This window comes from Hippichthys cyanospilos, chromosome 7, assembly GCF_059441005.1.
Source record: "Hippichthys cyanospilos isolate Australia breed blue-spotted pipefish chromosome 7, RoL_Hcya_1.0, whole genome shotgun sequence".
In the NCBI taxonomy this organism is placed as follows: domain Eukaryota; kingdom Metazoa; phylum Chordata; class Actinopteri; order Syngnathiformes; family Syngnathidae; genus Hippichthys; species Hippichthys cyanospilos.
This window is the reverse complement of record NC_142375.1, coordinates 11553759-11567958: the sequence shown is the minus strand read 5'-3', so window position 1 is coordinate 11567958 and position 14200 is coordinate 11553759. Positions and strand designations below refer to the sequence as shown.

Below are 14200 nucleotides of genomic sequence, written 5' to 3'. Positions count from 1 at the left end.
ATCAGCGAAAAATTCAAATGTAATTATTCATAGGTCCAAGGCCTCCTTCTTGAGCAAGTCTGTGAGTCTCTAGTTTTAATTAAATGATTTAAAAGATGCATTAAAGATGCATTGCAGTGAATTTAGAGTTGCCGTTTGCTGGTGTTACATGAATGCAGCACATGCACTATGGTGTCACAGAAGGACCATACTTTGGACACATACACCAAGCGAGCGAGAGAGCCTGCAAATACAAATACAATTTGCCTTTGGTTTCAGTGCAGAATAGCATGAAACCTACAAAAAGCAAATATGTCAACACTGGTTAGATACCTTAGGCTTCCTCGAACATAAAGAAAATGAAAACATACCTCACACCAGTCAAGTAGAATGCAGGACAGTGATCTAAGCACACAAGGATTAGCAAAAGGCACCAGCATAATGCATTCAGTGGACCATCCGCTATAGAAGGAAGCCACAGGCAAAGGTAAACTCTCGTTGTATCGCAATGTCTTTGCTGGCGTTTTCTTTTGTAATGGTAGGTGAACTCAAATGTATAGAATAACTTGTCATCCTAACTCCAAACCGATAGGTGTGCACCGTCATGAAACTTGAGCTGCGTTGTGCTGTGTTTTTTTTTTTTTTTTTTTTTACTATTCATGTCAAGCGATGTCATCCAAACTACCAATGCTACCTTCCCGATCGAGTCGTTGGCCGTGATTGACACACTGAGCACCCCTGCTTCATGTCACCACATTCACAATTGCATCATTTTTTAATAGTCTGTGTAATCTCTATCTTGTTTAGCATTTTATTGTCCTACCTTTTTACCAAACACCTGGAATGTACCTTCATAGTATGCCTTTGCTGTTACAGTAAAGTGAAGTCTTGAGTGGTTTCATTTTTTTCATGATTTAGGTATGATATTTTTATATACTTTTTACATAAAACCTAGTTTGACCCTGAAAGTGACTTATTTTATTTTTTTAATAGGAAGAGTTACTGTCTTTTTCCTTGAATTGTTTCATTGTTAATTTCAGTCTCATCTCTGTGTGTCCGTTTCCCAGGTGGATGGGGTGAGCCTGCAGGGCTGCAGCGAGCAGCGTGCAATGGAGGTGCTTAGGCGTACAGGCCCTGTCGTCAGACTGAGACTGCTGAGGAAGGCTGTCCGTCTGAGTCACATCTTGCCCCCGGCCCCGCCGCTGCAGCCTCTCCGACACTCCCACAGCTTCCACGAGGGCAATCCCTACAGAGTGGGACTAAACAAGATTTATGAGACAGGTGAAATGTGGGAAAAGCATCACATACTTGGTTTATTTTTCACATTATTGATTTTATTTGATGGTGACGCATGGCCTACTGGCAATTTCTAGTTATTCCTGCATTCCTTTTAAGCTTATGAGGTTCGGTAAAGGAAAAAAGGCCACTTGCTATTATTGAACATGTACAATATACAGTACCGACATCCAATCTAATCTTTACTCGTTTAGTCATGCTAAGTTTTGCTTCATCCTGTCAGGGTGATTTTTGTACATCCGTTGCATATAATGCATTTCATCAAAAAATATGGGTGTTTATTAAGTGTAAATTTGAGTTCATACATTGTGTGTTTACATGCATGTTTACTAAACTCCTTGCTTGCTCCCAGGAATATGCTCACTGCGTGAAATCTCCCGGCGTGCAGCCTACGCCAATAGACGACCCCGACATGATTCAAGAAACGGTAAGCTCTCGCTTCCTTCTGCTGCACTGCAGTCTGGAAGTGGATGATGAGACTCGCTCTGATACTCTTAAGTAGGCTTGTTGAAGAACGATGTGGCGGCAAAGCATGCTCTTTGATGAGAGTCTATTTATAGTGTTGTGCAATCATGTGTTTATCCAACTTATTCAGCTCCTTCCAGATGATTTGCCTCTTAGCCTGCCTTCATACACGGTTTTATTTAGACAGCGATCTTTGGGTTTGATTGGGGAGCTCTGTTAAATAGGCCTTGATTGCTGTGAGGCATTCAAAGTTCAAGTACAAGAGAATATTTGTTGGAGAGAAATCTGATAGTGGTTGTGATAATGCACACTTCAGTGGCTTTTGTGTGTTGACATGCATTGCCCCAAGGTCAGATATTGTCTTTCCTGTATTAAACAGTAATGACAGTGATTTCTTTCCCAACTGATGTGAATACGTGGTCCTGTATATTTAACTGTTTTAAATATTGGCTTGTGTCTGTGATTATAGGAGTGCCCTTGACACCAGCAGAGGAAGAAGACCTTAGGATGAGGTGGCAACGTGCAGTTGGACCAAGATATGAAGTCATAGTATGTCTCAGTATTCAGTAATCAAGTTCAGTTAAGAAGAAGAAGACACTACAATATAAAAGTATTGATTTTGAGTTTGAACAGCAATTTTACTCTCCAGTGCTCTGTCAGTGTTATGGTGAAAACACGTTGGTGCTGCTAAACATAAAGGCATGGCCATTCTATTGATTATAGGATAGTTACTGTAAGTAGGCACTAAAAAAACTTCCATAACATTCAAATTTCCATCTTTCTGCGTACATATCTAGTATTACAATGTGCGGCTTAGAGTCTGTGACATTTTTGTTTTCTTCTCAATTTTTGCTCCTGCAGTTTATATGCAAAGTTATTATAAACATTTTAATTTTTTTTTACTATTGCTGTGTTAGGTTTGTCAGTTGGAGCGCTTCAGCGAAACCAGTGGCCTGGGCATCAGTCTGGAGGCTCGGGCCGGGCACCATTACTTGTGCTCAGTTTTACCCGAGGGTCCAATTGGACAAAGTGGCAAGATCTTTACTGGAGATCAAATACTTGAGGTGAGGAACTTTAACTTGAAACTAGACTAATAATTCATTTACTGGCCGTCCTGCTGGACGTGAATGTTTAAAAACTGGATTTGTGGATGATAGATTGATTAGCTTGCCTGGTTCCAGGCACTGAGGTCAAGGTCAAGGCCAATGAAAGTTGTCAGCCTCAAACTCAATTGGGATGTGTTTCTCTCAGAGTTCCTGACATTACGATTGCAAGTTTTTTTTTTTAATTTATTATTTTTATTACTATGAGCATTTCATTTAGGTCAGCTTTAAAGAGCACAGTGCAACAACCAACATAGTTTCGCTTAAGGCGGCCAAGTGGTAATAAGAAGGTGGGTGTGAGAGTGCCCTGCATTTCTGCACTCAAGGGGTGGAGTATTCTCTCCTGCGGCTGCTCTGAGCAAGTTCATGAACCCACACATATTACTCGTCCTTCATGAAGAGAGGTTTGCTTGTTAAATTTGTAAGGAACTTCCGGTCTCCAAAACCATGTGAATACTACAGCTCTGCAGTCCAAGTACAGTGATGCTTTGCTACAACATAGCAAAGCTGACTTTGTTCTCCAATTTATGAAACCAACCCTGCAATTTTTGTGGACTAGGATTTTAAAGAGAGCAACTCTACTCTCTTGCCCCAAGTATGCTGATTTTTACACTAGATATAACTCTTTAGTTTCAGTTTTGATTGCACATGTAAACATTGCTTAGCATTTGACAATTAACCATATTACCTATGACATTTTGATGTGCCTCTCGTTCACATATATAAAGGTACAGTCTCCAAGAGGTTGAACACATTCTATGAAATATGTCAAGACAGGTTCCAGGACTGCTATCATTAAAAAAATATATGATAATAATAATATCCAAACTACAGACTGCAAGTTTTGCCTTTAAAGTAATCCTCCTTAAGTCTATCACACTTTTCCGTCCTTCTTTATTACGCCTTTGTGCAGTCTTGAAAGGATTTTTCTATTGTTAACTTCTTGATGTTGTCTGAGGGTTCCAAAAAGGGCCCCCCGGTGACACCCTTGAGCTTTGGAAATAGAAGACAAAAATCACAGTGCCAGTTCTGGTGAATAGGATGTTCCAGCATGGCAGTGTTCTTCTCAGCTACTATAACTGGGACACTCAGGACATTTTAAGATTGTGCTTTATCATGGTGAAGCAGCCATGAGTTGCTGTGTCGCAACTTTTGTATCTTCTTGAGCACTCAGCTAAGTAAATGTAGCAGGATCTCTTTGCAGAAATGTTGTTTAATTATCTGGCAATGTAGCAAGAATACACAGGAAATGCACCTTCACATCGAAGACCACCATCAACATAACTTTGACATCATGTTTTCTTCAGCCTCGTATACGAAGATTCATGACTCATCAGCAGTGTTGACTTTCCCTGGAGTCTGGTGGTATCATCCCTCAAACCTTTCCTTGCTAGACAAAATGACATATATAGGCATGTATACGGGTGTGTGAGGTGATGGCTGCACAGTTATACAGATATATGCTTATAATTCAATTACATATTCCAGTGCTCATTTTACCTCAGGAAACTGTTGAGTCCCCAGGACCCACAATACAAATAAGCTATGGGTCCCAACAGAAAGGTGATGGAAAATCGCAGGACGAGAAAGTACAACCAAAAAATTAAAACAGTACATACATACAAGACTAATTACTCGGGCTGGAATACAAGACCGGGAACATGTGGAATGGCGAGGAATAACCCGGCCCCCGGCTGGTGACTCCAGCCCCTCAAGATGTTTCCATCTTGAGGGCGTGGCGTCACCGGTTGCACACCTGTCTCCCATCTGTCATGAGGGGCCTTTTAAGTGTGGTCGGAGCAGGAGACGACACCGGGTTATTCCTCACCATTCCGCATGTTCTCTTTCTAGTCCCGAGATTTTTCCCTCACTGTGTTACTATTATTACTTTTGTACGAGTCGTGCTGCTGGCTCCACCCCCTTTATTTGTACTTTGCACCTTGGCTGAGTTTTTGGTTCACCACTAAAAGCAAAACAAAGAGACAATTAGTTGGGAGACATAACAAAAATATGTTTAAAACTAGCAAAACAGAACATACCCATATAGATACAAACATTCTTCCATCCCTCCATCCATCTGTTTTCTTAGCCGCTTATCCTCATAAGGTTCGCAGGCTCGCTGGTGTCAATCCCAGCTGCCTTCTGGCAGCAGGCAGGGGTATATCCTTACCTGGTTGGCAGCCAACCGCAGGGCACACAGAAACGGATGCTCATTCAAATACAAACACTGCTAAATACAATTTGTAGTGACCACTATACCTACCATGCATGTTTTTGGGAATGTGGTAGGAGAAAGCCCGCACAGGCTCGGAGAACACAGGGAGAACTCCACAGAGGAAGGCCGGAGCCGGAATCGAACACATGACAACTGTATGTGAGGCGGGCTTGCTAACCAGTTCTCCACGTGCTGCCCATCGATACGACCATAGAAATTGTTTTGACCAAATAAATCAGATTTCCTTCACCTGTAATGCAGTTTGTGTGTGAGCATGAAGTAAGAAAAAAAATACTCTATCTGTGGGAAGATGCACATATTCTGATCTTCCTTCCAGGTGAACGGCATCCCTCTCATTGGAGAGACACATAAAGAGGTTGTCAACATCCTCAAGGAGCTGCCCATGCATGTTTACTTGGTGTGTTCTCGCATCGTACCCCCTGCCATCCCTGACAGCGATGAGGAAGAAGAGGATGATGGCCAACTCACCCTGAAAGAGCTGCTGGCTGAGTTCAATGACAAGGTGAATGCAGGAATGGGCAGGCGTGTGTTTGAGGCAGATGAAAACAGAGAGACTGCTTTTTATTCCTGCAGCAGGATCATTATGTTTTCCTCTTCCTCTCACAGTTGGACCAGGGCTGCGTCATTCCCTGTCCTACGGCTGAGGACATCACAAAGCGCGGCGTGCCCCCTATGTCACCTCCTCTGGCCATGTGGGAGAGAGAGGCGCAGGTGGTCGAGCTGGAGAAAGGGGAGTCAGGATTGGGCTTCAGCATCCTGGACTACCAGGTAATAGACAAGGCCTTTAGCCTTTCTAAAAATAGATCAGACAGTAATAAGCTGCAGTCTCACAACAGAGTCACCTCAGTGAAGAAAAGTGAGAAGGCAATCTAGTTTGCATGTGGAAGTCCAAAAGAGAGTTCATCTGATATGTGGGGTAGAACTTTTTAATAAAAATAAATCTTAAACCCCAATTGTACAGTTTTAAAAAAATTGCGTGAGAGACTTTAAAACTATGATCAAAACAACCCAACCCAAGTTAGCTATTCCCATGATTGCCCCCACACATAACGCAATTAAAAATAAAGATACATTGGGAGAAGTTCCTTTTGCAGTTCCTTTTATTATGTCTGTGTTTGTATAAAGAACATCAGAGAGAAGTCGTCTGTCTTACATTTTAAATCCATTGTATGGTCATCCATATGCTTGTCTTCCAGGATCCGGAGGATGCTACTAAAACAGTGCTGGTAATCCGCTCCTTGGTACCGGGGGGTGTCGCTGATCAAGATGGCCGCCTGCTCCCAGGAGATCGCCTAATGTTTGTAAATGAGACCGACTTGGAAGGTTCCAGTCTGGATTATGCAGTGCATGTCCTCAAGTCCACTGGTTATGGCCCTGTGCACATTGGTGTTGCCAAACCGCTGCCGGTAAGTCCAAATATACAGTCCATGTACTGTATATTCGAAAATAAAGTTAGATGATGTTTCTTTTTTTGACACCATTTCACAAAGTTGTCCTATTATCCACTGGATTACAAGTATCGTTGTTCCTCAAATATGAGGTGCACTTGTGTACAGGGTGCACCCTAAATTTTAGGGTATATTCTGGTCGTGGTAATTTACCGTGTATAGTATGTTCGAAGAGTTTGGCAATAATGAGAAATCATGAACAACAAGGCAAACCATCAATAGCAATTGGAATAAACTGAAATGCACACTCACATTGTCATTGACTGCAGCACCACTAAAAGCTGAATGAGAATGAAGAACGTAAAACAGGAAACAGAAATACAGCGTGGCCTTCCGGAAAGTGTCCGTTTCACAATACGTTATAAGTAAACATTATAAAGTAAAGTAAAATAAATCTCATCTTTGTAGTTTCTTCACACTGGTATTTTCTCTCTATTTATATCCGTAAGTTACATGTTAAGTGTCATAAGCAGTCTTTACCTACCTTCTCTCTTGCACCAGTCTGTTCACTTTTCAGGATATTATTATACATTCATTCACATTACACTTTACAGCAGCCTTGTTGTTTCCATCCTGCTCTGCTACAAGAATGTTTCTTTTTGAAACCTAATGTAATGTCACTGCGTGAACAAGGATGTTAACACGGATGCTTCTTTTAGTGAAAAAATAGTGTTTTAACAACCTTGGCTAACATAAGTACACAAGCTCTCTCACACACACACATTGCAAAAATGCATTGCAAAAATCTACATAGTTTATGGTTATAGACCATGGATTTAACAATCAGGCCCATTTGGGAATCAGTTTTTCTGCATGTGGCCTCTCAACTTTAAATAATTTGACACCCCTGCTCTGATCAAATGATGGCAATAAAAAGAAGGATTTGAAGGAGCTTTCAGAATGATGTAGAATGCTCTTATCTCAGGTGTTATATGTGATTAATTTTTTGTGGAAAATATCTTTAGATTGTGCAGCTGTCCAAATGATGTGGTTAATAAGTATACACATATACATAACATCTTTTTTTTTTGGTGCCCGACTTTGACAAATATTGTCGTTCAAATAGACAAGACATATGCCACTCCACTTAGCGAATAGCCCAATAGGACGCGCACAACATTTGACATTTTATTATCCAAGATAAGTTAATTATGGAGTGTACTCTCAAAGAGTTCTCTTTTGTTGTGGACTGTGGCCTAGTAACAAGGACCACGGGGTCCATTTACAGACCGTCTGAATATTTAATGTCCCTTTGAGGTGAACACAAAGCTCAGCCGCACTAGAAACGGAGAGGCAAGTTGAGGAGGAGTGACGGGTGTCTAATTTACTGCTACCTTCTCAAGCTTACTTGCCTCATACATTGTAATTTTGGCACTTTTCAGCACAACAATACATGGATATACTTATAATAAGCTGTCACATTTCAGATTGGTATTTGTGTGTTGTCAGTTGGAACTTTGCGGTGGCTTGACGCCCATCTTGGAAAGAAGCACACGAGCATCCTGCGATGACAGCGAGAGCCACTCTCAGATCAGCCTACTAGCTGAGGCAGCTGAGGCCAACGCTTGCAACCTGGCGGATAACAACATCCAAACATATTACAACAACTCGGTAAGATCTGTGTGCGACGCTTAAGACAAAATAAGCCAAAATGACCAAATGTCTTTTATTCATGCTTCTTTGGCACTTTTGACTGCAGGGGTCATCAACCTTTTTGAAACGGAAAACTAATTCTTTGTGACTGATGAATGTGAAGAGGTTGCAATTTGACATTCTTGCCCACTATGTGTTATTATAATAAATAACCCTATCTTGATGCACCCTTACACAATCTTAGAATCATGGCAGAACATGGATGGATGGATGGATGGATGGATGGATGGATGGATGGATGGATGGATGGATATTCATCTACAGGATATGAATGCACTGATAATTTTAAATATTTCTCAGTGTCTATTTTAAGAATTGGATAAGGTTAAACATATCAATATTCAATTCAATTTCCATAAATCTCAGTAACCATAAACATTTTTAAATGATCACTTCTACTACATTCTTAAGAAATCACAGATGTCCTGTCACTGGTCAGCTATTTTTAAGATGGGCCCACGGACTGCTCACGTGGTCCTTGGGGTAAATCGGGTATTTAAAATAGCCCGATAGACTATGCTATGATTCATGTATTGGGAAGGGCATCTGAGGGTTTTTCATTGAATGGTAAAATTGACCATAGGTCGCGTGATTTGCATTCTTTGTAGGAAGGAACTTGCTTGCCACAAAAGCAGATCAAGTTTAGCCTACCGTATAAATGCAAAGCACCCTGCTGCGACTGTAGCAACAGCTGATGATAGTAACAAAAACAGCAACTCAAAAAGAACTGTGTTTGAGCAAGTCTGGAGTGGACAATTTAATTTTGATGTTAATTTCAAATGATTTAGTGCTTGGCAAAAAATGAATAACAGCATCACTACTGATCAAATCTAGCTGAAGGTAAAAGCTTACAACTGTATCTGTTAATCTTTCCCGGAATATAAATGCTTGAAAACTTATTTGTTGTTGTTTCATTATCAATTGTTCAATCTGCCACAATAACAATGAATCTTAATTGGAAAAAATAACTGGTCAGGTAGTTTTCTCAGAAATGTTTAGGTGAGGTTTAAAACAGATTAACTAGCTCAATTAATTACAACGTCATTAATCCCTCGTTTTTTTTTTTTTTTTTATAAGTCTCATGAAAGTGCTATTAAAGTCAGAGTGATTCTTATTGAAGTCATACATTCGGTCACATGTATTTCTTACACTTTGGCTTTAGTATTGCTTACTAGCTGTACATAAATCTGCCATTGTTTATTAAAAACAAATTGAATGTGGCTAATCATTCACTGAATTTTAGAAGTAGCCTGCCGATCCTGCAAGGTACCACTATAACGAGAAATTGCATTTATTTAGTGCCAGTAATAATATTGTGGGTGTTCACAGTATCATGTCTCGAGACCCAGCAATATTCCTTCCGAAAAGTACACATTTCATGTCTAAAAGTAGATCATCGTTTGTTATGGAGTCTTCAGTGTAGAAAGCTTAAAGCAGGGTGTATCGGTATCAGTCAGGTGTGGAGAAAGTGCTCCATGTCAAAGACCTGTTTCTCTTTTGTCGCGGCCTTTTGTGCTGGACTTTGCTTAATTGCCTGCAACTGTGTCTTGCTGTAAGTGTATGCCCCGTGTACGGTGATGGCACCCGGCGGAGCATAAGAACATGATCCACCCTTGTTTCGCACGTAGCTAGTTGCACACGCTGAGGTTTCTCATCAAAGATTTTGCAAAGGTAGCGTCTGAACTTCAGTGCTGCCTGTGAAGGTTCAAAGAAGTTCTCCTCACTGAACCTTTCTCTTTATGGAAGCATCCACCGGGACCGGAGTAGTCGAACTTTGTTGGTGTGCTCCATCCTAGAAGCAATCCCGAGGCCTTCAGCCTGCAAAGTTATTACTCTTTAAATTATTTTTTGTCATGCCGCACTTCCTGTGCTTCTGAGGATACTGTTGGAGTTAAAATCTCAAAGCGAACATGTTTGTCTACAGGAGCAGCAGTATTCCTATTACATTTTTTTTTTCTGTACTATTGTTTCTCATGAGACCTCCTATTTGCCAAGTAAGCATAACTGGAATAAAACACTGGCTGGGTTATTAATGGTACTGACAAAGTCCTCAGATATCCCGTGTAAGCTCTCTACAGTTTCCATTTTTCTTAGAACACTTAAGATTCAATGTTTAACCCTTTATATGGCACTCATTAAAAACACAATGAGACTGTGAAGTTTGAATAGCTTCTCCGTAATTCTGTTCTATATCCACTGAGTTTATACTCATTAATGATAATTTGAGCTTAATTAAAATCTTGTAAGTATAATTGTATAGTTAGAAACCCTGTAAAGTAGCAAAAATGATGTTGTAAATTTCACACACCACAGATAAGTGTATATTTACAAGCCTACCGAATCTCAATGATATAAAAAAAATACAATATAATGAAAAATAGAAAAATAAATAGCTTTTTGTCTGTTACACTGTACCTGCAGCAGTAATAGAAAAGAGCCAAACTCACTTTGAAAGTGATAATTGTGCCTAAAGTCACACTGGTAAAGGGTCCACTCATGTTAATATCTCAGTACTGTAAATCAGTAGCTTATTACCCTCTCTCTTGCAAATGCTTTCAGCACTTAACTTTAAACCCATGTACTACATTCAGAGACCAGGCAAAAATAACTCACACAAAGGAAATAACATGTTTCATCATAAGATTTCAAAGCGGTAGAGCACTAATCTTAGGACATGCACCTTTAAAGTAGGGCACAACGATTACAGAAAAGAACCTCAAGAACCACATTCAGTTTTATTAAGTGTTTTTTTTTTGGCTCCATGCCTTTGTGAGTTTTTAAGAAATCGTCAAGAGCTATGTTTTTCTTCAGACTATTAGTTTTGTTTCATGTTGTATTTGATCTTGTTCGTTATTTGGGTATTTTTTTTTTTTTGGGAGGAAGGAGCTCTGCTTGTATTTATTACCCTGGTTTATTTCAATCATTGCACTGTGATGTTGTCGTATCCTCAACTCATGTCAGTGTTTACCTTTTTTTTTTAACTTTTGTTAACTTAGATTACTCCAAGTTTTTATGTGTTTCTTTCATGTGTGTGTGTGTGTGTCTGTTTTTAATCAATTCATGTATTTCTTTTTAGAACACCCCAGCCCTTCCTCTCCGACTCCTTGCATTGGGGTTTCTCAAAATCTACTACACATAACACATTCAATATTTTTCTCTGACATATAATTTCTTCCTTCTAATAGGTCAGGCTGAGGCAAAGATAATGAAGTACCAATTTATATGAAAGAGATACCCAACACCATTTCCCCTGACTGTTTTAGGTCAAAATGAGACTATGACCACAGACCAGTATTAGTAATATTGAAGACTGTGCTATGACATAGTTTAAATTTGACATTATGCCTTTTATGAGGGCTCATAGAATATGCTATTGTCAAGAAATGTTAACTCTGACTTGACTTGTAAAAGCTGCTTTGAAATGATTTCTTATTCCAAAACAGTTTATCTTCACACATTTTCAGACAAAAAAAAAAAAACGATGTCGATCGATCTTCCTAATATGAAATATGAAGGGTGTCAGTTAAAGTAAAGGCACAGGTACCAGATATTATTACTTTATGTATTCATTTTTTAATGACCATCAAAATACCATAAGTCAATTGTGCCATTTGTACAGGAAGATTGCCCCTGTCACAGTGCTGAACATTTTCATACTAATGTCAGTCACCCCTTTTGAAAGGTTGTCAGAACAAAAACGGACTTAATCTTTAATTCTGTTTACATCCCTTCAGGAAATTCATCCGCATCTGCGATTTGGCATCAAGGAAGACAACGACATGCAGCCCGCCCCGCCTCTGCCCCCGCGCACCAGCTTTGAAAAGACAATCACAGTTGTCCGGGGCAACCGTAGCCTTGGTATGTCCTCCGTCTTACTCATGGTGATGGTGTCTTGGTGTGTGTACATCGCAGGCATGGCCATAATGGCGATGATAGGCAGTGGTGATGATGACCACCCTGAAGAGGAATGGTGAAGCGATGTAGTTGTTATGTTCAAATGTAACTAAGAACTACACGGCATGTACTGTATATCGTCAATAGAATAGGGAAATAGGCACATTTCCTCACTTAACCATTTTGAGCATTCAAAAGCATTGGATATTTATTTCAAAACTGTTTTCACACCACTTCAAATATTGTGTGAAAATAACAGACAACGTGGGGAAAGACACGTAAACTACCGTAGGGAAGTGGACATCTTCTCAGTCTGTCGTAGCAGTAGCGGACATAAATGTACATTTTCCATCATCTGCTGAAAACCACCAGAGAGCAAGCCTAAAACCAATGTTCAGCCAATTCTATAACTCTTTACTATTCGGGAAACCCACTTACATCTATCGTGTTTCTCAGAGTACAAGTCCAGTTTTTACTTCCTCATTGCCCATATTGGGGGGGTTGACTTATAACTGCATAACTCAAAACACGTTTTCCACATATCTGTGTTGAATAACATTAATTTGACTACAAAATAAGTAATATGTTATTTAGAAGGCTTAAACTAACTGGAATCGTATAGGTGGAGCCTACCTTAGGACTTTTGGCCTCGGGTGCATTGGGTCAACCACCCAATCTTCTTAAAAAAAACCTCAAATGTTTACGGAAACATAGCTAGAAGCAACTATCTCTGCCCTATGCCTCACCCTGAGGAAAAGTGGAACTACGGCTACTATTAATTTGATATGGTACGCATCAGTTTTAGAGCGTTTGCACGGAGCATTGCAAAAATTCACTATTGTCAAGCGTCGCCTAACTGCCTCTTTGTTGTCAACAACGAGGTTGCGTGGATCAATTTTTCGACGGACATTGACACATTATAAAAAGGGAAATGGGAGGAACTAAATGGCATGTCAGATAGTGATGATGACTTTTAGAGCTTTTCAACAAATTATTCAGCTGTGTCAAAAAAATAAAACATTGAAATTTCACATAATTTTATTGTTGCAACAATTGGGTGTACTTTCACATTGCCTCACATTTGTCTCGTTTGCACCTCCCCTCCCAACTGCAACAGTTTATTATTCGATATATGATGAAGAAATTGCGTCCATAAGTACTGTCATTTCGTCGTTTTAATAACACACACCATGTGTTATATTTGGACAGTCATGATCTATTTATCCACTAAAGTCAGGGGTAGATTTGGAATCTTTTTTCTAAAATTCACCCAATTTGAAGGAAAAAAAAAAAAGGGGTGGGGGGGGTGACTTATAAGCGAGGTCGACTTGTACTCGGAAAAATACGGAAAATGGCTCATTATCGTTCCACACTGACGTTTCTGAAGCCCACCTTCCTCTTTTTTGGCTGATTAGAAAAATATTGTGTTTCAATCCATCAGCCACTGGCATGCCTTCAGATAGCAGTCTCATTAATTTCTCGAGGTATCTCTCACCATTATACATGTTTTTAAATGCGTTTGTAGTATTTTAATGTGTTGAAAACCCCTTTAAAAACCAAGTGCCAAAAATACTGTCAAAACATGCTTCGTATTAGTAGTAGAAGTATTTCAAGGGTGGTTTTCTGTATTGCAGATTTCATGGAAAGTAACCCAGACAATTTGGGAGAGTTACTGTACATTTTTTTTGACACTATGGCAAGGCCTGTTTACATTGTCCAAATACTGTTCAAATAGTATAATAAATTTCACTATTTGGGCACAGACAAACAGCCCAGCAAATTAATCCTGCCACATGTTCAGAAATAAAACAAAGTCCAAGGTTTCCAGTGCTTGTGATCCTGCAATACAGTTAATGGTACAAGTGTTTGTAATATACTCTAACTACAAATATTAAACATGCAATTTTATCATTATTATTGATTTTTTTTTTGCCAGAGCTTTATATTACTGACTAAGCGAAATATGTGTGTACAGTTTTCCAACATTGCATAAAGTTCCCCTTGCAATTCTGTGGTCATCATCCCATTTCTTTTGTAATCATTACTCATACTCTTTTTGGTGGCATAACAAAAACATGTAATATTCAATACTGCATAATTTTGCCTCATGTTATACATTAAGAGTA

The 14200-nt window shown here is 39.6% G+C and overlaps 1 protein-coding gene across 2 annotated transcripts in view; it reads left to right on the top strand.

Annotated features, from left to right (window-relative positions):
- LOC148421061 (multiple PDZ domain protein) overlaps positions 1 to 14200 on the top strand; it is a 52358-nt gene that overhangs the window by 11046 nt on the left and 27112 nt on the right. For both annotated transcript variants that reach the window (XM_088419460.1, XM_088419459.1), the window contains exons 11-19: positions 1047 to 1260; positions 1628 to 1702; positions 2210 to 2289; positions 2658 to 2804; positions 5396 to 5581; positions 5686 to 5847; positions 6276 to 6485; positions 7977 to 8138; positions 11915 to 12038. In XM_088419460.1, the coding sequence (XP_088275586.1) occupies positions 1047 to 1260; positions 1628 to 1702; positions 2210 to 2289; positions 2658 to 2804; positions 5396 to 5581; positions 5686 to 5847; positions 6276 to 6485; positions 7977 to 8138; positions 11915 to 12038 (1360 nt within the window). The remainder of the gene's footprint in view (positions 1 to 1046; positions 1261 to 1627; positions 1703 to 2209; positions 2290 to 2657; positions 2805 to 5395; positions 5582 to 5685; positions 5848 to 6275; positions 6486 to 7976; positions 8139 to 11914; positions 12039 to 14200) is intronic.